Raw genomic sequence first — 24,628 nt, forward strand, 5'->3', positions numbered from 1 at the left:
GGGGCTAATCTATCTGCCTTCGATTACTCTCCTGTAGCCATCCAGCCCGACCCTGTCACATTGTATATGATCACAATGGGTGAGATCCAATCCTTCCACCTTCCAAAACATACTAAATTCTGTTTGGATCTTCTCCATAAGTGCAGGAAGTATGCAATGTGCAGGTGGTGCACATTTCCATGTTCAAATCCACCTGCAGAGAGTATGCATATCCTATGCTGTCTCTCAATGATCCTTTGCACACTCCCTTCTGTTCTAGCCAACATAATCCCACCTGAAATATCCTGTGCAAGTTCATTATACCAAGATGTAAGGAAAATAATGGAAATGCATACGCAGCTATGCCTTTAACAATGTAAAACTTTGCAGTCAAGGCTATGCCCTTGTAGGGTGCAGAGCATACAGCTTTGCCCACTGTCTGCAAGACATACAAATTCTAAGCATTTATAATTACCGTTGTCAGGCAACTGTCCAGACTGTGAACTAACCCAGAAGGGAGAACATTAAGTTCAGCACCTGTATCCACCATGCACTTCAGCAGTGTGCCATTAATTTCAGGATACCACCTACAGCGTCTTACCACATGTGAAGATCATACTAAAGGAAACATCAATAAAAGTGGTCTCGACCAGCTCCACATTCACAGGCCTCCCATCTTTGTGAATCAGTGTCTGCGGCGCACTAAGTTAAAACATGTCCTTCCTTCTCACAAGCCTGACTGGGCAGGCAGGGAAATTGGCCAAGTGACCCATACTATCACAGCAGAAACAGTGAGGAGCTGGCAACTTTCATTGCTGAGGCCATGGTACGGGAATAGGTAGCATCGTAGGATTCTCGGTGATGGAAGCAGGCGGAGGAGCTGATGGCTTAAGAGGAGACACAAAGGTAGCAGCAGACTGAAACACAGAACAACTTTCACCCCAAGTGCTAGCAAAGGCCTCCCTCTTAGCAACCGTTGCATCAAAAGTTAGCATTCTCACATCTTCAACCAGTAACTGTTCATCCAGTGTGGTTAATCAGAAAAATATCCCTGAGCATGATCATCATAAATCCCCGAATTCACAGTCCCTGACCCATTACTGCAGATGACATGCAAACTCGTGTATAGTTTCGTAGGATTCCTGGAGAGCTTCAAAAAACATTTTCCTCTTTACCAGAACAGGTTTTAGAGTGGTAGCCGTGTTAGTCTGTATCAGCAAAAGCAACAAGGAGTCCTTGTGGCACCTTAGAAACTAACAAATGTATTTGGACATAAGCTTTCGTGGGCTAGAACCCACTTCATCAGATGCATTGAGTGAAAAATACAGTAGCAGGTATAAATACACAGCGCATAAAAAGATGGGAGTTGCCTTACCAAGTGAGAGGTCAGTCTAACGAGACAATTCAATTAACAGTAGGATACCAAGGGAGGAAAAATCACTTTTGTAGTGGTAATGAGAGTGGCCCATTTCAAACAGTTGACAAGAAGGTGTGAGTAACAGTACGGGGAAATTAGTATGAGGAAAATTAGGTTTTGTAATGACCCAACCACTCCCAGTCTTTATTCAGTCCTAATTTGATGGTGTTCAGTTTGCAAACTAATTCCAGTTCTGCAGTTTCACATTAGAGTCTATTTTTTTCTTTTTTGTTGAAGAATTGCCACTTTTAGGTCTGTTATTGAGTGACCAGGGAGACTGAAGTATTCTCCTACTGTTTTTTGAATGTTATAATTCCTAATGTCAGATTTGTGTCCATTTATGCTTTTGCGTAGAGACTGTTCAGTTTGGCCAATGTACATGGCAGAGGGGCATTGCTGGCATATGATGGCATATATCACGTTGGTAGATGTGCAGGTGAAAGAGCCCCTGATGGTATGGCTGATGTGGTTAGGTCCTATGATGGTGTCCCTTGAATAGATATGTGGACAGAGCTGGCACTGGGGTTTGTTGCAGGGTTTGGTTCCTGGGTTGGTGTTTTTGTTGTGTGGTGAGTATTTGCTTCAGAATAGACTATCCAATGCCAAAATACTTGTTGCGGTGCTGCATAGCTGCATCAAAGGAAGACTTGGGCTCCAGGAGCCCACCATAAATATCAATGCCATCACGTGGCACCATGGAGCATCAGAGAGCTGTATAATCTGCAGATAGTTCCAAAAATTCTGAATAAAGTATCACCATCGAAGGCTGTGCCGGCAGCACGAGTTGCAGAACTGAAGCACTCATTGCCATGTTATACTCTGGTGCACCCCAGAATAGCAGTCCAAAAATCACCCCAAGTAAGACATGCCAGTAGACTGTGAGTCAAAACATGTAATAACCATGAACTGTTAAGGTCAGCAACAGTCTGAATAAATCTTGATAACAGTCTGAATTGCAGATATGCAGCAGCAGGCCATGAGTAGCTGCACACACACAATGCTAAGGCTCTGTGTGTGCACACAAACAGGAACAAGAGCATTGAATCCAGGTAGCAGGAACCAGGAAACAAAACAGAACAGGGATCAGGAAGGCAACACGCACACCAGTCATCACAAGAGGCACCCTGCTAACATGTTGGACTCAGGGAGAGGCCAGGATCCAGCTTTTACCTACAGTAACTGACAAATAAATCAGGCCATACAGTTGGGAACTGACCCTAATTACATTCTGCTTCCAAAACAGATGAAAAATGGCACATGTGGGGAAACCCACTCCTGAAAAAGAGGCAGAGAGTAAAAGCACACATTTGGGAAATGTAAAACGTTCCCATACTGATCCCACCTGTTTGTCGGATACTGCTAAGTTCTGATCCACTTTCAGCAGCTCTGCTTCCCTCCACGCCGACTGATACACCTGAAGCAAAGCTCTTCTCCGAATCTTGGGCAAAGCTAAGTTATTGTCCATCTGAGAATAGCAGCAATGGATCTCTTGCCTCATTCTAAGCAATTCCTCTTCAGATAACGACAGGGGCAAACTTAAAAGTCTCCTGTTAAAAAACAAAAACAAACACACGCTGTTCTGTGGTATATGCAAACTGGCACAGGGAAGAAAAAAAACCAAAACCAAACTATCTTCAGAGATCCTAGGAACCTGCAAAGTGTGTTCCCCTTCCCAGGTGGCCAGATTCTCCAGACAGCAGGGTGTTAGAGCTGGTAAAAAAAAAAAAAAAAAAAGATTTTGGAAGAAATTAATTGTTATGAATTTTTTACATAAAATTTTAAAATATTGTCAACATAAATCAAAATGAAAAATGTTCAGGGTGGTTTTTGTGTGTGTGCACTCTCTCTCTCTCATTTTTCCATAGGGAGATATTGGGGGGAACGTGTAAATAAACCTGGAAATGGGGAGGGAAGGGGAAGGACCTTTTGAGTTGTTTTGAAAAAAAAAATTAAATGATACAAAACATTTCCCAGGAAGATTCTAATATAGTTCTAAAATCCATTTTTCAATGGGTAACATTGGTGAAAATTTTGCAACCAGTTCTTCTCTGCATCATCATTTGCTACTTTGAGGGCTTGCAACCCAGAGTGCACTGTCAGGGGTGTGCATGGACTTCAGTAAAGGCTTATCTCCTGAACAGGATGTATAAAGAAGTAAAGCCCTTTGTGCCCTCCTTACCCTTACGGGCCCATATAAGGACCAGATATGATGAATGTTTACTGGTAAATTCTCAGTTTAGATCACTATAGAAAACCAGAGTTTCTTAGATACACATTTGTAAACATTCATAGAATCATAGAATATCAGGGATGGAAGGGACCTCTGGAGGTCATCTAGTCCAACCCCCTGCTCAAACCAGGACCAATCCCCAACATCCCTATATCAGCTTTTTAAATAGAAGGAACACTAGAAATTATTAGAATTCTTGGTAACATTTTCAAAATACCATAGAGATAAGTAATAAATGAGAATGCTAATTATTTGTCATATCCCTATAAAAGGAAAATTTGCCAGCTCTCTGTTGGATGTATATGGATCTGTTACAAAAATGGACAGATTCCTCTCAAATTTAGTCTGTTTACTATCTGTTCTAGAGTTCATGTAACCACTGACTATTAATCTGTGATATATAATATTTACCGTAATGGTATGTCATAACCCAGTATTCTGTATTTTGACACATTCTCTTTCTTGTCTCCCTAAATTTCTACAAACAGAACCAGCTCAGAAGCTGGGAGAATTAATTTTTAAAAGGGCAGATTGGTATTGCTTATTTTTCAGTGTGTGTGTATATATACAGAAAATAAGCAAATGTCAATCTGATAAACTATATACTACCTTTTTATGTACCTACCTTTTTCAACAAAGCTATTGGGTGGGAATAATAACCAGGGTCATGGAGACACTGACATTTTAAACTATTTCATGGCTTATCTTTGTGTTATGAACAGTTCAGTGAGGCACAGAGGGCCAGATTCTGATCTCAGTAACTCTGGGTGTGACTATAACCAGGGTCATGGAGTTACTCCAGATTTACACTGGTGGAGATGAGATCAGAATCTGATTCTCCCCAGGGGAACAAAAGGGAATCATCTGAGTCCTGAAACTCCCCACTACTTTTACCCTTTTCATCATTCTATCTTACCAGCAACACCACCTTGGATTGGTTAGGGTATATTAGGTACCTCTCCCCTTTAGAGTAAATCAACATAACTACTAAGTCTTGGGTGAGCGAAAAGAGGTTGGTTGATAGAAAACAAACTGAGGTGCTCCCCATGCGCAAGTAATGTGGACTGCCACCAGATCACTCCAAGCTTCAACCAGCCCAGAAGGGACCTCAAGGCCCAAATTCTGATTTCTGCAGTGGCAATGTGCTGCTCTACCACAAGGCCAGTTTTAATACCTTTCATGCCATTGGGTCAGGAACAGTTCAGAAAAAACACATTTAACTTTAATTTTGCAGCAACTGTGGGTGAAAGGACCAATTTGATATTGGATGCTAAGTTGGAGCTCTCCCTCTTAAATTTAATTCTTGGATATATTTCTGATACCTGAAGGTTACCTGATAACAAGGCACCGTGTTTCCAACATGCAGCTTTGGTCGCTAAAATATTAATCCTGCAAAAGTGGAAAAGTTGATCTCCACCAAACATCAATGCCTGGCTCAATGATATGGCTGATCTTTCAGCTAGTGAATTACTGGCATTCCACAGAAGGGGAATGCCTGAAAAATTCAAAGCAATTTGTGCTGACTTTTTACAGGACTATGATTAACGCAGACCCTGAAGATAGATCGCTTGCTTCACCTGCCCTCCCTTTAGCTTGACCCTCTTTATTTACTTTGTGTATGATGCTGAATCTTGTATTTTGATATATTTGTTATATATGAAAAAATTAATAAAAATTATAAATATATATAAAATTTGCAGCAATAAACTTCCCCCTGCCCCAGTAGTTCTAAAAAGGAGGAAATAGCCTATTTGTTTAAAGATTAAACAATAACTAATTCAAGCAGTTTTTAAAAACAGCACACTGATGCACTAACAAAGAGTTTCAATTTTAAAATTACAATATATTGTCTCCAGTGTTTTAGAAGGATGATTTTACTTTAATCACAGTGCCAACAGGTTGTCATTATTTCCATAAAATATGCCTATGACGCTTTTAGAAATTCTTCTCTGAATCAAATGATTGTAGTCAGTCTCTAAATTAAAATATTCATATTTACACTGTTTTCATCCACCTAAGACACCTATCTGAAGGCATCATTTCCCAATAGGCAGCACTTACTGCTCCACAATATTGCCTTAGATTTATACATAGAAAGGTAGCACTGCCAGAAAAAACAGTGGATTAGAAACTATGGCAGATCTCTTATGCCATGCCTATGTTAGGAAAGGATTTTAAAGTGTTAATATTTTTGGCACAGAACGACTTCATAGTATTTTGAATGATTAACAAAAATAAAAAGCTATCGGTCAAAATAATTCTTGGTAAGAGACTAGAGCTGATGTCTGGTGATCAAAATATCAAAACTAACAGTGTCAGAAAATGTAAAGACAGACATTTTTTAAAGAGCTTTTGATGGAATGTTGTATTATTGTTGTGTAGAAAAATGTACTGGAAAAATAAGTAGCTTTTAAGGATCTGATTTTTACTGTTGCTGTGTGAATAAAGATGGTATTTGACAAGTGTAACAGCAGCACTGCCAACTGGAATACATCGTCATAGAATCATAGAAGTTAGAAATGGAAAAGACCTAGATCATCTAATCCATTTCACTACTGGTGCAGGATTGTTCTCTACAGTATATTTAGAGATAAGAAGACAGTATCTGAAAGATACATTGAAATGGTTTATGGAAAATTATTTTGAATTTTGAAAAAACAAAAGTCACTGAAAAGTTAGAAATGAATGGATTTTCAAACACTGTAGTTAACAGGCAGACTCCTATAGATCTGTTTTCTATAGCTCTATAATGTGCAGTAGGCAAACTTATTGGGACAATGTCAGGTCATCATATTTGGCCCAGTAGGTCTCATGTGTATCTGATTTTCTTTAGAGAAAAGGAAAATTCTTCCTCCCTCACCTGAAGTTGTTTAAGTTGACAGTAATGCTTTACAGTCCATTTTTTTTAATGAATACATGTCCGTACGACAGTGGGCAGATTTATTAGCCAGGGCAGTCCAAATAAAGCCCAAACCCTCAAGTTCAGTTCCATGTCCCCTTTCTCAAGGTGGGTTTATTAATAAAAAAGACAGTTACCTTTTCCGTAACTGGTGTTCTTCAAGATGTGTTACTCATGTCTATTCCACAACAGGTGTGCGTGCCACGTGCACCAGTGCCAGAAGTTTTTCCCTGCTCCCCCCATCCTCGGTTCCTTCTTGCCAGACAACTCCGACGGAGGGGAAGGAGGGTGGGATGTGGAATAGACATGAGCAACACATCTCGAAGAACACCAGTTACGGAAAAGGTAACTGTCTTTTCTCCGAGAGAGAGATTGCTCATGTGTTTTCCACAATAGGTGATTCCAAGCTATATCTGTTGGAGGTGGGTAGGAGTTCACAAGTTCCCAGGATGGAGGACAGCCCTGCCAAACCTGGCATCATCCCTGGTTTGGGGGACGATTTGGGGGATAGTGCGAGGTGAACGTTTGAACCGAAGACCACTTGGAGGCCCTACAAATGTCCTGAATGGGGACGTGGGACATGAAGGCAGCCGACGAGGCTTGCGTTCTAGTCGAGTGTGCCCTCACAATGGGTAGCCGGATGGACACCCACCAGCTCATAACAGGAATGGATGCACGAAGTGATCTGATTGGAAAGCCGCTGAGTGGAAATCGGCTGGCCCCTCGCGCTCAGCCAAGGCGACAAACAGTTGCGAGAACTTTCCAAACGGCTTGGTCCGCTCGAGGTAGAAAGCCAGAGCCCGCCACACATCAAGAGTGTGGAGACGGCGCTCCTCACTGCACGCGTGAGGCTTCAGCCATAGGACCGGTAGAAAAATGTCCTGACCCATGTGATAGGCGAAGACCACCTTTGGGAGGAACGTGGGGTGTGGGCAGAGCTGGACCTTGTCTTTATGAAAGACCATGTACGGCAGTTCGGAGGTCAGGGCCCTGAGCTCCGAGACTCGGCTGGCTGATGTTATTGCAACCAGGAAGGCCACCTTCCATGAGAGGTGAGACCAGGAGCACGTGGCCCGTGATTCAAATGGGGGCCCTGTGAGACGAGCCAACACCAGGTTTAGGTCCCACTGTGGAACCGGGGGGTCTAAAATATGGAAAAAGACGGTCCAAACCCTTAAGGAACTGGCCAATCATAGCATAGGAAAATACCGTGTGCCCTTGCACTGCCAGATGGAAGACCGATATGGCTGCCAGGTGCACCTTGACTGATGAGGGTGCCAGGCCCTGGGCCCTCAGGTGGAGGAGGTAATCAAGGATAAGCTGGGACCACTTCGACAAAAAACTGGGACCACTTCAACAAATAAGCATGGCGAGTGGAGGGCTGTCTACTTTTGAGGAGGACACAGCGAACCTGCTCTGAGCATGTCTTTTCCTCTCCACCTAACCACTGAGCAGCCAAGCCGCGAGGTGAAGAGCTGCCAGGTTGGGGTGGAGGAGGTGGCCCTGGTCCTGAGAGAGCAGGTCCGGGCGAAGTGGCAATGGCCATTGCGGAACTACCTCTAGCCCCATTAGGATCATGTACCAATGCTGCCTGGGCCACGCCGGGGCAATCAGGAGCACCCGGGCCTTGTCCGTCTTTATCTTCTCCAGGACCCTGCTGATTAGAGGGAATGGGGGAAAGGCATAGAGAAGCTGGCCTGACCAGGATAGGAGAAAGGCATCGGAGATAGCGCCCCTCCCCAGGGTCTCTCCTGGAGCAGAACCCGGGACATCGCTGGTTCTGACGAGTCACGAACAGGTCCACCTGGGGAGTTCCCCACCTTCGGAAGAGCTGGTGGGCCACTTCTGGGTGGAGGGACCACTCATGCTGTGAGGAAAAGTCCCTGGTCAAGCGATCCACCCTCTCGTTCTGGGCACCCGGTAGATGGAAGGCCTTCATGTGGATATTATGGGCTATACAGAAGTCCCACAGCCTGAGGGCTTCATGGCAGAGGATCGAGCCCCACCTTGCCTGTTGATATAGAACATTGAGGCCATGTTGTCTGTGAGGACCCTGACTACCTTGCACTCCAGGTGTGAGCTCCTTGACGTTTATTTGTAAGGTCAGGTCTTGAGCTGATCACAGGCCTTGAGTCTGAAACTTCCCCACATGGGCCTCCCAACCCAGGTCTAACGCATCGGACACCAGCTCCAACGACGGGGCCCTGTCCCTTGATAGGACCCCTTGGAGCATGTTGTTTGGGGTGGACCACCACTGTAGGGAGGTGATCACAGAGTCCGGCACGGTGAGGACCGTGTCCATCCTGTCTGTGGCCTGGGAGAACTTCAAGGCCAACCAGAGCTGGAGGGGCCTCATCCTGAGTCTGGCGTAATGGACCACATACATGCACGCTGACATGTGACCCAAGGGTTGTAGGCAAACCCTGGCTGTTGTCACCGGGAACCTTGTGACAGAGTCGATGAGGGTCTCGAATCTGTCTGGCGAGAGAGAGGCCCTGGCCAACACTATGTCCAGGAGCGCTCAGATAAACTCTATGCATTGGACTGGGACTAACGTGACTTGGTGTTGTTTACCAACAGGCCCACGGTGGTGCACGTGTACAGGAGAAGAGCCATGTGATCCCTGTCCTGTGACCGGGAGGTGTCCTTGACAAGCCAATCGTCCAGATAGGGCAATATCTGGACCCACCGCCATCTGAGGTAGGCCGCTAACACTGACATACATTTTGTAAACACCCTGGGGGCAGTGGACAGACCAAATGGGAGGACCGTGAATTGGCAATGATTCTGTCCCACCACGAAATGGAAGAAGCGCCTGTACCCCTCGAATATGTGGATGTGGAAGGACGCATCCTACAGAACAAGGGCAGTGTACCAGTCCCAGGGATCCAGGGAGGGGATGATGGAGGCCAGGGAGACCATGCGGAACTTGAGCTTCACCATGTACTCGTTCAGACCTTGGAGGTCCAGGATGGGCCTGAGCCCCCCTTTGGCCTTCGGGATAAGGAAATAGCGGGATTAATATCCCTTGCCCATGAACTCCTCGGGCACCGCCTCTATCGCTCCTAGACGTAGGAGCTGCCCCACATCCTGCTCGAGCAGAGCTTCGTGCGAGGGGTCCCCCAAGGGGGATGGGGGTGAGGGGTGGTTGGTTGGGGATGAAGTAAACTGGAGGGTGTAACCCCGGGAGACGGTGTTGAGGACCCATCGGTCCGAGGTTAGCCATGACCATTCCGGGAGGAAAGCACACAACCGGTTGGAGAGGGAAGCTTTATTGGGGGTGGATCCCTGATGAGGACTGGTGGGGTGCCCCCGAGCGTCCCGTCACAAATGCCTTTTCCCCACCTGCTTGCCCTTGGATGACCCAGGCTGGGGGGCAGGCTGAGACTGCCTCTTATAGTCCTGCTGCTTCTTATGGGCAGCCTCATACTTCGGCAGGGTGGCCTGGGTGGGAGTCTGCTGCGGCTTGTGAAAGTAGAATGAATTATATTGAAATTATAATTCATTAAAGAAATGCTGCTTGAAAGATTTGTTGAAATATAGTTGTCAGGAAGAGAAACATTAAGGAGTGTGAGACAATGGGTGCTCAAACTAATTAACTTAGCGCTCCTACTGAGCTAGGAGATTGGTAAACGTTAGTATGCAAATAAGATATGTATGTATATTTGTCAGTTTCTGCTTCCTTTTGTCTCTTATGTTAAATTGGCTTTGGCTTAGCTGTATAAATAAGTTAGCTTGAGCCTCAGAGAGGGGCTCACATATCTGGGTGCATTGGCAAAGCGCTTTGCTAATAAACAGAGTGGTCTGACAAATTATGTGAGTCCTGAATCTGACTTTGACAGGCTTGAACTTAGGTTTTGCTGGAGACGGGACATAGAGGCCCAGAGTCTGGAGGGTCATGCGGGAGTCTTTCATGCCATGCAGCCTTGTATCTGTTTCCTCTACAAACAGAGCTTTCCCATCAAACGGGAGATCCTGCATGGAAGACTGTGCCTCGCTGGACAGCCCAGAGAGCAGGAGCCATGGACACTGCAGAGGCCATTGATCGTGTGGCTGTGTCCTCAGCATCCAAGGCTGCCGGCAGCGACACCCTAGCGGCCACTGCCCCTTCCTCCACTAGCGCCTTGAACTCCTTCCTATCGCGCTCCTGGAGGGAGTCCTCAAACTTGGGCAGGGAGCCCCACAGATTGAATTCGTACCAGCCCAGGAGAGCCTGATGGTTTGCCACTCGTAACTGGAAGCTCAAAGATGAATATACTTTCCTTTTGAAAGAGTCCAGTCTCCGAGAGTTTTTGTTCTTTGGGGTCAGGGCTGGCTGACCCTGCTGTTTCCTGTGGTTGACCAACAAGTACTCATGCCTCTTAGCAGGTACAAAGTACTTGCGTTCTGCCTTTTTAGAGATGGGGGCCAATGAGGCCGGTGTTTGCCACAGGGCACTTGAAATCTTAGCCACCCTTCATGGAGAGGCAAGGCCACCCTACCTGGCACCGATGGGGACAACACGTTAAACAGGGAGACCCAGGGCTCCTTCATCTCCTCTGCCTGGAGGTGGAGGCTTGCTGCCACCCTCTTTAAGAGTTCTTGGTGGGCCCTGAAGTCCTCCTGCGGGATAGAGGCGGGTAGGGCCGCAATCGCCTCCTCTACACTTCTCTTACTTGCCAATAAATATTTCTGTGTTGTATTTGGGGAAAAACAGATGATATAGTCTCATCATATTGTGATAACACTCTTTCCATCCCACTAGTGTCTCTGGACAATGTTAAACAGAAGCTACTAAAGTTAGACATTTTAAAATCAGCAGGTCCAGATTAATTTGCGCCCAAGAGTATTAAAAGAGCTGGGGTAGGAGCTTGCTGGACCTTTAATGTTGATTTTTAGTAAGTCTTGGAGCACTGTGGATGTTCCAGAAGACTGAAAGATAATGTTGTGCCGATTTTTAAAAAGGGCAAATGGGATGACCCAGGTCACTACAGGTCTATCAGAGATCTTGAGCAAGATAATGCAGTGGCTGATACAGGACTCAATTAATAAAGAACTACAGGAGAGTAATGTAAATTAATGCAACTCAACATGGGTTTATGAAAAACAGATCCTGTCAAACTAACCTGATACCTTTTTTTTGATGACGTTACAAGTTTGGTTGATACAGGTAATAGTGTTGACGTAACATACTTAGATTTCTGTAAGGGGTTAGACTTGTTATTGCACAACTTTTTGATTAAAAAAATTAGAATGATATCAAATTAACATGATGGCATACATTAAATGAATTACAAACTGGCTAACTGATAAGGTCTCAAAATATAACTGTAAACGGGGAATCATTATCAAAAGGGTGTGTTTCCAGTGGGATCCCGCAAGGATGAGTTCTTGCCCCAACGCTATTCCACATTTTTATCTGTGACTTGGAAGAAAACATAAAATCATCACTCAAAGTTTGAAGATGACACAAAAATTGGAGGAGAAGTCAAAAATGAAGAGCACAGGTCACTGATTCAGATCAATCTGGACCATTTGGTAAATTGGGCACAAGCGAACAAAGTGTGTCTTAATATGGCTAAATATAAATGTATACATCTAGGAACAAAGAATGTAGACCACACTTGCAGTATGGGGGACTCTTTTCTGGGAAGCAGCGACTCTGAAAAAGATTTGTGGGTCGTGGTGCATAATCAGATGAACATGTACTCCCCCTGTGATGTTAATGTGATCCTGTGATGCACAAACAGAGTAATCTCCAGTAGAGGTTATTTTACTTCCATATGTGGCACTGGTGTGACCACTGCTGGAATACTATGACCAGTTCTGCTGCCCACAATTCCAGAAGGATGTTCATAATTTGGAGAGGTTTCAGAGAAGAGCCACAAGAATTATTAAAGGATTAGAAAACATGCCTTAGTTTGAGCTCTTGGAGACGATCACTGTATTTAGCTTAACAAAGAGAAGGTTAAGGGGTGATTTGATCACAGTCTATAAGTATCTACCTGGGAAACAAATATTTAATAATAGGCTCTTTAGTCTAGCAAAGAAAGGTATAACACAATCTAGCAGTTGGAAGTTGAAGCTAGCCAAATTCAGACTGAAAATAAAGCATAAATGTTTAACGGTGAGTGTAATTAACCATTGGAACAATTTACCAAGGGTCAGGGTGGATTCTCCATCATGACAATTTTTAAATCAAGTTTGGATGTTCTTCTAAATGATATGCTCTAGGAATTATTTTTGGGGAAGTTCTACGGCCTGTGTTATACAGGAGATCAGAGCAGATGTTCATAATCCTCATTTCTGGTCTTGGGATCTGTGAATCTTTGAATACTGAGAGTTTTGCAAATAAAGCATGGCATACACTGAATTAAAGCCTAAAAATTCTAAATCACCCTTATAACTTTAACAATTTCAGCTTCTTGGAATTTTCATTAAAAATCCCCAAACAAACCAAAGGGTCTAATTTTCACTAGCACAGGGCAAAGACAGCACATATTGACTGCAGTACAAGTGGTGGGTACTGTGAACCTGTGAAACTCAGGTCCAAAGTTTATAGCAAAGAATTGATAGTTAAAAATTAAGCCCACATGTTTGTTAAACTCATACTTACTAGAGGCATAACCAAGAAAAGAAAATGGACAGACACTTACATGAATACTAACTGTTCCCAACTCCTTAGTTTTTTTTGTTCTGCAATGCTCTGCTCCAGCTCTTGGCTCAGTTTTTGCCTGGTATTCTCAAGCCATTCCCCAGTGGCCATATTATTGTCATGTTCTTCTTTTTCAAGCTGTTCAATTTGAATAGCAATTTCCTTTTTATGCTCCTCAACAATTTGTTGCAGGAACGGCTTTGGCACACTCAGTTTTAAAAGTTCTTGAGTGATTACTCCATACTGAATGCGTTTAAGTTCTTCAATAGCTTTCTCTGTCAAAGTAAATCTAAGCACTTTTATTTCTTCACCGGCATCATTATCAAGCTTTTCAATAAGCTCTTCAAATTCAACAGCATGTTCAGTCAGGAGCTTTTGCCAGTGGTTCAAGTAGTGGCTAACCTCTTTAGTGGTTTTGAAAGTGTCTCCTATCGACATCTGCTCCTTTCTTTGTTCTTTCTGCTGATTCATTTACAAAAAAAAAAAAAAAAAAAAGATACAAGGTAAATAGAAGAAACCTCTTTTTAGTTCCAATCCCCTATATACATATTTCATACCAAGGTGAAATTATACATAACAGTTTTTTGTAATACTCAAAATGACAATTTCATTGCATACTATCAGCACTGCATTCATATGTGCCCAAAAGGCCACTATTAATTTAGGTTGAAGTTAGACAGAATGCTAACACCAACAAAAATGCAGTGTGCAATTTATCTCATGCCCTGACACATTTTCAAATGTCTGAAAGGGTCAGAAATCTAATGAACTGGTAAAATTCCAAATGCAAACTCTAATCAAAGAAATAGAGGAAAGAAAAGAAAAAAGTTTTATTGATATTTCATATTACACTATGCAATATTTTCACTGTAAAGCTAGCCAAAGCTACCCTTGTTTTAACACAATTTATCATTTAAGACCACACCAGTGGGAAGCATAGAGAATACAATGGAAGTGTTGGCCCTCTGCATGATAGCCAGAGCTCCAAGGCATTTTATTCCAAAGAGTTTGGAAGCTCAGTGGGTTTGGAAGGTCATGCCACCTGGTCCCACTGTGGTAGAATCTAACCCTATGATCCCGACCTGATGAAATATCAGATTTCACAAATGGAAACTCAGCATTTTCTTCATGTATATCACTTACCTGCAGGTTTTCCCAATGGTAGGGAATGATCTGGTCTTCTGTTGTCAGGCTATGAATAACTGCTCAGTTAAGACAATACAGTAGAACCTCATAGCTACAAATACCTCGGGAATGGAGGTTGTTCGTAATTCTGAAATGTTCATAACTCTGAACAAAACACTATGATTGTTCTTTCAAAACTTTATAACTGAACATTGACTTAATACAGCTTTGAAACTTTACTCTGCAGAAGAAAAATACTGCTTTTAACCATCTTAATTTAAATGAAACCAGCACAGAAACAGTTTCCTTGCCAAATCTTTTTTTTTAAACTTTCCCTTTATTTTTTTTTAGTAGTTTACGTTTAACGCAGTACTGTACAGTATTTGCTCTTTTTGTTTTTTTGTCTCTGCTGCTGCCTGATTGTGTATTTCCAGTTCCAAATAAGGTGTGTGGTTAACCAGTCAGTTCGTAACTCTGGTATTCATAACTCTGAGGTTCTACTGTATAATGTGGTAATGCCACTAAAAATTCTGAAGACTGATTTTCCTCTACTATCCTAGCATGGATGTTTGTTATCTTCATCGTCATAAAAGAATTAGACCTTATCTTTCAATTCAATCAGGGCTTTTTTCAGCATAATCCCAGGGTAAACCGTTACACTGTACATAATTACCTTTTGCAACATTTCTCGTCTTCTCTTAGTAACGAGTTTCTGGTGAAGCCTTTGCTTTTCCTGTTTTAAATTATGATCCAACTTCTGTTTAACAGAATGAACTTCTGCCTGAGCTTGATCTAGAAGTGGTCCCAAATGATTTTCAGACAAATGACCAGCTCTGTAATAAGAGTGTTTAATACCTGTTACCTTGAATACTTAACAGTAGAGAGAGAGAGAGACTGAGTGTGTGTGTTTGTACAAAGGCACATAGTTATTATTTATTTCTGTTGCTGTAATGCTTAACAGCCCCTAACAAGGCTCAGGATCCCACTGTATTGGACACTATGCAAGCAAATAATACAAAGACAGTCCATGCCTCCGAAAGCTCACAGTCTAGCATATAGATAATACGCAAGAGGTGAATAAACAAATGGGAGTGTGAGGGGAGACTGGGAAGGAAGGAGGGGGAAAAAACCAAGGAGATGCGTACATATATAGAGTTAGTGTTAGACAGAAGATGCTCAAAGTAATGTGCATAAACGAAAAAATTAGGGAGTGCAGGCTCACGTGGTTTGGTCACGTAAAGCACAGTCCTCATGTAAAGCACAGTCCTGACAACTAGTGAGGAAGAGTCCAATGGCTCAAGACTGAAAGACAGAGATGCCAACCCAAGAAGAAGTGGTGGTACGTCATAAAGGAAAACATGTTAGCATGTGGTGTGATAGAGGATATGGCACTGAAAAGAGCACTTTGGAAGGAGAGGACTTGTAGTGTAGGATGGGATTAATGCAAGGAAAAAGAAGGGTATTGTACAGAATTTTCAAATTAGACATGTTTTATATTTATACATTATAGTCTGAAAATGTAAGAAGTCTCCTTAAATGTTACATTTATATATATATATCACACATGCACAATAATTTTATACACACTACAAATGATAGTTAGCAAAACCTGTGTAAAGACTTTCACTCACTTCTACAGTATTCAAAATAAATCAAAAGAATTACCAGGATTTTGGATGAAAAGAGAAATATAGCAACTCCACAGACCAAACTTTCCCAGTCTTACACATACAGGACATCTTTTGGATTCAGGATAGATTTGCAAGATTATGACACCAGTCTAACTCCACTGACTTCTCTAATTCACATGAGTGCATGGGCTAGACACAATAAAGTATAGTCAGGTAAGTCTCTCTCTCCCTATTAACAACTCTAATTGCATTATAAAGACTGCTGCTATTCTTGTCACTCAAGAGTTCCCAAAATACCTTTGAACAATAGGGATATAAAGGAGGATCTTAAATCAACCAGGTTAGGCTTTTGGATTTTCGCTGTTATTACCATGACTCACAAGAAATATTTCTAATATTAAATACTGAGTATTCCCTAAAAGGAGGTTAAAAGGGTCAAAATGGAACCTGGGCTGAAAGTACTATCCCTAACACTGGATTTTTGTTCAAACCCTTCCTCAATTATTCTCCAAGTACCCAATTTTCAGAAGGGCTGAGCACTGTGCAGCTCACATTGGTTTCAAATGGAATTGTGTGCGCACAGCCCCTCTGAAAATCAGGACCTAATAACATATAGGGTTCACATGCCACTGTCCCAGCAAAGTCTCCAACACACTTCAACAGTTTGACTGTGGGCGAAATCTTGTAGTCCTTTATTCAGACCTTTCTCAGGAAAGGATTGAGACCAATTCCCATTGATTTCGTGAATTTACCTAGGATTTGTCCATATGAATTTAGCTGTCCCACATTTGTTCCAAGTTAGATTTTACCTCAAGTTCCCAAAATAATCAAATTAAAGCGAAGTTGAAGAACATTTATTTAGTTGTGTGGCTTTTGCATTTTACCCAAAGTGAATAGAGAGCTCCTGTTCAAAGCCAGCACTTGCTTCTCCATCTACTGTTTGAGAGTTTACAGTCAATTAAATGAGCAACAGAACACTATCCCCTGCCTATCAAACTTGCTTTAAATTCTAATGAGGAGCTCAGCTCAGCCTCCCTCCTTATCACGTAGGTTTGATAAGTTTTGCAGAACTCAATTTTTTCAACTTCCATCCATCACCTTTTTTTAAAAAAAAATCTTCTGTGGGAAAAAGCCCACAAAGCAATCCCACCAACTGTCAACGTGCTCTACTTGAAGCCAAATAATATTTGTCCTTGCCTGAAACCAATTGATTATAAATTCCAATGATGTGACAGATAGATTGGGCAGTGCCAAGCCTCCCTTCAGCTTTGTGAACTGCAAATTCCATATCTAGGCTCCTTTCTGTGCCAAATACAAGGGAAAACAAAGTAGTATAACATGTGGGTGGTGGAATTAGATAGGAGGAAGAGCAAGTTATGCAAAATAATAATCAATCAAGATATTACTTTTAAATACCTTTAATCTATTTTGTGCTGGGGGAATTACCAAGGAGTCTCTGCAGCCCCTTTACAATCCCTACCCAGAGTGGAGTAAAAGGGCCTGCAGCAGGAATCAGAATTGGGGCCATGAGATGAAAGGTGGAGGGAAACTGATGTAACATGCCAGCTAAGTGAACAGGGTGGTGATAGTACACACACTGACTATGGGGACGATGATAGACACACATCTCATTAGTTCCAAGTTGATTTATTCTGTGGAATTTTTTTACGTGTAAAAATCTTAAAAGGCACTCAGATTAAATTGTAGGTAGTTGTGGGTACTACAGGGGGCCAGTAAAAAGGAATATGGACTGAGTTTCCAAAGACACAAACAATAGAGACAAGGACGTGTAGCCAACAGTTCAAGCAGAAGCAGAGTGTCAGCTAAATAACACTAATAATATAAAAAGAAAAGGAGGACTTGTGGCACCTAAGAGACTAACAAATTTATTTGAGCATAAGCTTTCATGAGCTACAGCTGAATGCATCCGATGAAGTGAGCTGTAGCTCACGAAAGCTTATGCTCAAATAAATTTGTTAGTCTCTAAGGTGCCACAAGTACTCCTTTTCGTTTTGCGAATACAGACTAACACGGCTGCTATTCTGAAACTAATAATATAATGGTTGTACCTCTAAGACAAAAATGAAAGCGTCTCCAGGCTACAGCTCAAGACTTAAAAGTCAAAATTAAAAAAGGAGCCAGTTAGAATGCCCAGTATAATTGGCAACTCAGAGTTATGATTGACAATTAAAAAAAAAAAGCAAAAGGGCTTCAGACTTCAAACTATAGTTTGTCTGATGGGTAGGTTAGGTTGTGTATAGTTGTATTATATCTGAAGAAGTAAAGGAAACCACAACTATTTTAGACAGATCACTCCAGTGTGGAAATGACTAAGGGATGGAATCTAATTGATTAGAAAGCCCATATGATGGAAACAATGGATGAAATCCTTGCCCCACTGAAGACAATGGGAGTTTTGCCAAGGACTTCAGTGGGACCAGGATTTCACCCAACTGGATCAGTATTCTGCAGATGTCCAGATCAGAATTGCAATGAGTAATTCCTCATAGTAAAATCCAGACACAAAGAGCTGCTAAGCAAGTCATTAATCTTAATGCAGATAGCAGGTGCTCAGCACCTGGTGGGGTCAGGCCCCAAGACATTAAAGGTTTATGCTCTGCTGACGCAATAACAACAACAATGGGTAGCTTAGATACCCCAGTTCTACCTGGTGGAAGGGGATATCAAAGGACTGTTTGGAGAAATATTTATTGATGCAATAGACTCCACTTAAATGGAGAAGAATAAAAAGTACACTACTAAAAGACATCAATAAGAGGAATGATTTGATTTGGACTTTACTGTAGATGATGGTAGGATTTAAGGCCACATATCACAGGAAATTATTGTGGTTTTATTAGAGATTAAAATCCATGGAGAAATTCATACTGCAATAGGAGTTCTTCAAGTCCAGTAAATTGCCAGGACTGGATAAGGTTATCAAAGTGTTATGAAAGAAATGAAGTGTGAAGGAGCAGAGTGCTTGGCGAAATGAAGCCATACACTTTAAAACTAGCAATTGTTCGGAAAAAAAAAGCTGTGAAGTCACTAATCTGGTGCCTTTTTGACTATCTAGAACACAGGAATTACAGAATGGTGGGGCTCATTGTGCTACTGGGGAAACCAGTTATTAAGAGTTCCAGTAAGGTTAAAAGAAGAAAAGGAGTACTTGTGGCACCTTAGAGACTAACCAATTTATTTGAACATAAGCTTTCGTGAGCTACAGCTCCCTTCATCGGATGCATGCAGTGGAAAAGTAAGGTTAAAGTAGTACAACACCTGGACAAGTATTGCCTGGACAAGTCAAGCCCTGCATAGTTTTTGTAAGGAAAATGATAAAAAGAGCTTTCTATCTAGGAGAATTCTTCGGAAATGTTAACAAAATGGTAGATAAAGCAGCATGAATGTAATTCACTTAGATTTTTCCGAACGCTTTTTTGAAAAGGTCTCTCACACGAGACTATTAAGGAAAATGACTAATAAATGAATAAGGGCAGTCCTGCAGTTCGAACCAGTAAAGCAACTAAAAAGCTACAGCGAAGGCTGTTCTACAGGTCAAATGTCAGGGTACCAAGGTGATTGTCAGTATTTGATAAAAATTATTAAATAGATTTTGAACAAAAAGTAAAAGGAGTTGATAAAGTATGATAATGACACTAAGTCAATTTGTTTAGTAAAATGGAGGATTATGAGAAACTCTGGATGGATTTAAATATATAAATGAAATGGACAATTTGACAGCAGAGGACATTTAACTTGCATAAATGTAAGAAAATGTGTATTAGCAGCAATGGTCTAAACTCCTAACATGCTGAGGGGCACTGAAGCTGTGGAATCTTCTGAAGCAAGAGAAGAGGTTAGATTGTAGAGAGTTCAATGCAGATATCTGCTCACAATAGCACATATACAAATAAAATGGCTCTATGAATTAAAGGACAGACAACAGCAGAAAATATTGCAGTGACATATTGCACAATGGTGGATAGGCCTCTGATTACTGTTATTACTGTTACTGAGGGTCTTTTTATACAGTGTTCTAGCATCCACTTGACCACACAGTTCTGGTTAAACAATAGGCTTTTGATGTAACCTTGTGCTTTCTGAACACCACCAGTAATTACAGGTTTCAGAGTAACAGCCGTGTTAGTCTGTATTCGCAAAAAGAAAAGGAGTACTTGTGGCACCTTAGAGACTAACCAATTTATTTGAGCATAAGCTTTCGTGAGCTTCAGCATCCGATGAAGTGAGCTGTAGCTCACGAAAGCTTATGCTCAAATAAATTGGTTAGTCTCTAAGGTGCCACTAGTACTCCTTTTCATTTTGTAGTTACACAAATTAACATAGGGCAATTTATCCATCAGGTAGTCTATTATAAACTTCAGAGACATATAGACAATGACATTATTTTACCCAAGATTCATCTAAATGTTAATATTCCCTTTTGATCTCTGAATCAGTAGCTATAGTGACAGACAGGAACTGTTTATTTACATAGCTAGAATTAAAGATACACACAATTAGTATCACTTCTAACAATACAGGTTTGCATTTCAAAGTTCTAGCCTATTTAGCATGAATGGCCTTAATTTCCATTCGCATACCTTTCTAAAATGTCTTTAAAGGTCATGGTTAGTTAGGCTGTGTCTACACGGCCACTTTCAGCGCCAAAACTTTAGTCGTTCAGGGGTGTGAAAAAACACCCCCCCCCCCAGTGGCAAATGTTTTAGTGCTGAAAAGCAGCAGTATAGACAGCCTTTATTGACGGGAGCCGTGCACCCGGCAATAAAGCTACCCACCCTCATTCGAGGTGGTTATTTTTTATTGCTGGGAGAGCTCTCCCCCAGCGATAAAGCACGACTATCCTGCCCACGTCACAGCACTGCTGCAGCCACGCTGTAACGTGGGCAGGGTAGACATACTCTTAGCCTGCAAGCTGTTTAACCCTTTCTGGCCACGTGTTACACTTTGCATAAGATTCACTGCAATTATATAACAGTGGTAGAAATAATGGCTTGCGTAATTATACTTTAATCAGACGTCACACCTGTCCTCTTGCGTCTAGGGAACCATGTTCAAAGTATAAAATTTCTTTGGAAAAGACAGAGTCAGATTCTCTTCCACATTCAGCATAGAGAAAGGGAGGCAGCCTAGGAGCTGTTTATGGCTGGTTACAGCTCCATAATTCACAGATCACATCTGCTTCAGCCCAGCTCCCTAAGGGGGCCAGCTGAGATTTGGCAGAATGCAGCTACACTCCCCCTCAACCCTTAAGCCAGTGTTTGTATGGGGGGAGCGAAGGGGCATGGTTGGCATGGGAACCAACTACACCGACTTTATGCCAACTGAGAGCTCCCTAACCCTTGGCAGAATTCTCAGTAGGTTGTCCAGGCCAGACTCCAGCCCCTTTGCGCTGAGTGATGCAAAGAGGGCAGAATGGAAAGGGAATCTGGCCCAGAGACATCTGACTATCCATCCTTGCCTACTATATTATGGGCAAAATTTTCAAACTTGTATACCTAGAGTTAGAGACACACAGTGGGTGAGGTAATATCTTTTACTGGGTCAAATTCTGTTGGCAAAAAGAGACCAGCTCAAAAGCTTTCTCTTCCACCAACAGAAGTTGTTCCAATAAAAGATATTCCCTCACTCACCTTGTCTCTCAAATATCTTGGGACCAACAAAACTACAACAGCACTGCAAATACCTAGAGTTAGAGTAAATCCATATTTAGGCACCCAAATCAGCAGCTTGATTTTCAAAAGGAGCTGAGCTGTCCAGAAAAATCAGGCTTCTTATTTAAATGCTAACTTTAGATGGTCAAGTTTGAAAATACTGGCCTCTAGATTTTGTTTGAAATTTTCTCTAGAGTCCTAGAGTGGCTGTTTTATAATGAAACCCACCATTTACTTATTTTGTTAACATTCTTACAGTATCTTTTTCACATGAATCTCGATTGACTTTTTATCCAATATATTTTAAACGTTCTATTGAGCTCTGCTTTTAAAAGTCCTTTACAGCATTTATGTCTTGCCTGTTTTATGCTACCTCTGAATTTGTTTATGTGTATTCTATCTCATCCACATATTTGCCCAATTTCATCTCTAGATATAAAACAATTATGCATCTCAAAATTCCCTTTAATCCCATCCATAAGTATATGTTTAAGTACCTAATCTACTGTGTACTGGTTTTGATAAAGGAACATCTACATTTGTAATGAGAGAAGTGGGAGTTGAAGGGTAAGATGAAAAAGCAGACGAGATTAATGATACAATTTAAAAGGACCAGAATTTTGGTTCAGACTTTTCTTGCTCTTAACATTTCTTCTGTTCTGGTCTGTAAATATTCCCCAATTCCCCTTATAATTAAAGATTGAAATTCTGGCCAACCTACCATGGAATTATTCTTCTTCTGGGTTTTGGGCATGATTCTCAGCTTTGCCTGCAGCAGAATGACTCTGGAGAATGTTCAGAAATACTACATTGTGTAGTTTTACAATATCAACGTCCAAAGAATGAAAAAATAGGCACAGGTCTTGCCAATCTTCTGAAAGCAAACATGCTGCGTGAGTGTGGGGGTGTCTGAAGTTATAGGAGGGTCACACAAGATAACTGAGTAATGTCACTTTGTTTTGCGAGGGTGTCTAACTTTGCAGAATTTATTTAAAATTTGACACTATGAAAAAAAACCTGGGGAATCCTCCATCCAACCTTCCTATTACTTATATGGTGAGAGGAAACGCCATTTGCTGATATTGTTTGTAGCTCTCGGTGCAAAACTAATCCTGTTGTAAGAAACTCAATCGCAAGATTTCTCTGGAAAGTAGAACTGCATCCCTCCCCCAATTTGTAAATTCTTCCTCACTCCTCTGAACATTATAGCCAATGAATAGCATGCAAAGTTAGAGAGAGAAAAGCATTGTTTTACATTAGGATTTCCTTACGACTCGTGTTCGTGCTGCAGTATTTTGTGCACGTGAATATCACACTGTATCACCACCAAAAACTACCCAGGCCTTGCCTTTCCACTACTGAGATTTTTTTCTTCTAACTCTCCTCTCTCTCTTTTCTAGTCATTGATTTTTCTTTTATTTTGCATCTCAAGTTCAATACAGTTATTAAACAATGAACTAAAGCTACTTTTCCAGTTTAATAAACCCCACTTCTTCCTTCATTTTAGTAATCGGCTCCTACGAATTCATGATTAAATCTGCACAGTGGCCTATTTAATTAGAGCTTCTCATTAAGGGCCTTCCCAAAGTAACAATGTCTACAGAACAACCAAAGAACTTTTCTCAAGGAGACCAAAAGCTTAATATGATTTGAAAGTGATGTGAAAATATGGAAGGGTACAAGCTGCAGAAGTGGGGTCTTCATTACATTACAAAGGAGGTGGTAAGATTGGTTTTGGACACGTAGCTGCACATACATTATGGTACCATCCAAAACATGCAAAGCAGAGTACAGGCATACAGGAAGACTGTCCTTGCTCAACAGAGCTTACAGTCTAATGGCAGTCATGACTCAACAGGTGACAGCTATTGCAATAGGTGGCTAACTAGAAGAGCAAAGGTTACAAAAATAAGGTACTTGGCTCTAAATGAACAGTTATCCAGTCTCTAATGAAGTGCTGTTAGTTTTGCACTACTTGCAGATACAGAACATGATCTTTTGGTATCTCATATCAATCTTCCTTTGGGCCTCTAAACTAGGGCTGTCAAACAATAGCAGTTAATGCCTGCAATGAACTGAAAACAAAATTAACTCATTAATTTTTAATGCGTTAATCGCATTCCTCTGGGTTGGGAGGGATGCATCAGCGGTGGGGGGAGGGAGGGAAGGCTAAAGCCCCAACCCACAGCTCCGCGGGCAGCATGGGGGCTGAAGTCCCAGTGTGCAGCTCCACGGGTACGCTGAAGTGCTGAACTGGAGCCCCGCACCCCGAGGGGGAGCTGAAGGCCTGAACCCTGTATGGGACCGGAGCCCCGAGTCCTATGGGGGATGAAGCCCGGAGCCCTGAGCGGGACTGGAGCACTGAGCAGAGCTGAAGTCCAGAGCCCCGATCCTATCTTTGAAAACATAGAAAATATCCAAAAATATTTAAATAAATGGTATTCTATTATTAACAGTGTGATTAAAATGCCTATTAATGCCTATTAATTACGATTAATTTTTTTAATCGTTTGACAGCCCTACTCTAGATCTTCTATTATTTTTACCTTTCAATTGAGAACAACAGCAGGAAAGAAAACAATTTAAATAGTAATATGTCTATATGGTCCTGTTACTGGCTGAGAAGTTTGGATTATATTAATCTATTTTATATTTGTTTCTGCAATACATGGCACCCAGATGACTGGCAACTGGCACCAATATATGTCTAAAATATATAAAGAAAGATGTGGGCACAGGATCAACAGAAAAATTAGTAATTTGTTTTCCTGCACACTGACACATTCTACTTTTCTGGCATACTTTTCAGTAGTTTCTCCACATGCCAGGCTAGCAGATGCTTCAGCTCTCTTGGTACTAGCTAGAGTTCTCCCTCAAACTGCTCTATACTGTCATGTAATTTTAACTGCTCATTTCACCAGCGCCATTTCATCATTTTTATGTCTCCATATTACCTTCAGGGATATTTCTACGGTATCCTCAAATACTGTATCTGAATCAGCCCAGAGCCTATATGACCTAAAAGAAATACCCCAAAACAG

At 41.7% G+C, this 24,628-nt stretch overlaps 1 protein-coding gene across 9 annotated transcripts in view; it reads right to left on the reverse strand.

Annotated features, from left to right (window-relative positions):
• EVC2 (EvC ciliary complex subunit 2) overlaps nt 1-24,628 on the reverse strand; it is a 166,545-nt gene that overhangs the window by 53,826 nt on the left and 88,091 nt on the right. For 7 of the 9 annotated variants that reach the window (XM_048848895.2, XM_048848896.2, XM_048848893.2 and 4 more), the window contains 3 exons: nt 14,958-15,117; nt 13,161-13,621; nt 2,739-2,943 (listed from right to left, as the gene is read on the reverse strand). In XM_048848895.2, coding sequence (XP_048704852.1) covers nt 2,739-2,943; nt 13,161-13,621; nt 14,958-15,117 — 826 coding nt within the window. The remainder of the gene's footprint in view (nt 1-2,738; nt 2,944-13,160; nt 13,622-14,957; nt 15,118-24,628) is intronic. The other 2 variants (XM_048848894.2, XM_048848890.2) reach the window with 1 other exon arrangement.

The sequence above is a fragment of the Caretta caretta genome, chromosome 4 (genome assembly GCF_965140235.1).
Source record: "Caretta caretta isolate rCarCar2 chromosome 4, rCarCar1.hap1, whole genome shotgun sequence".
Lineage (NCBI taxonomy): Eukaryota > Metazoa > Chordata > Testudines > Cheloniidae > Caretta > Caretta caretta.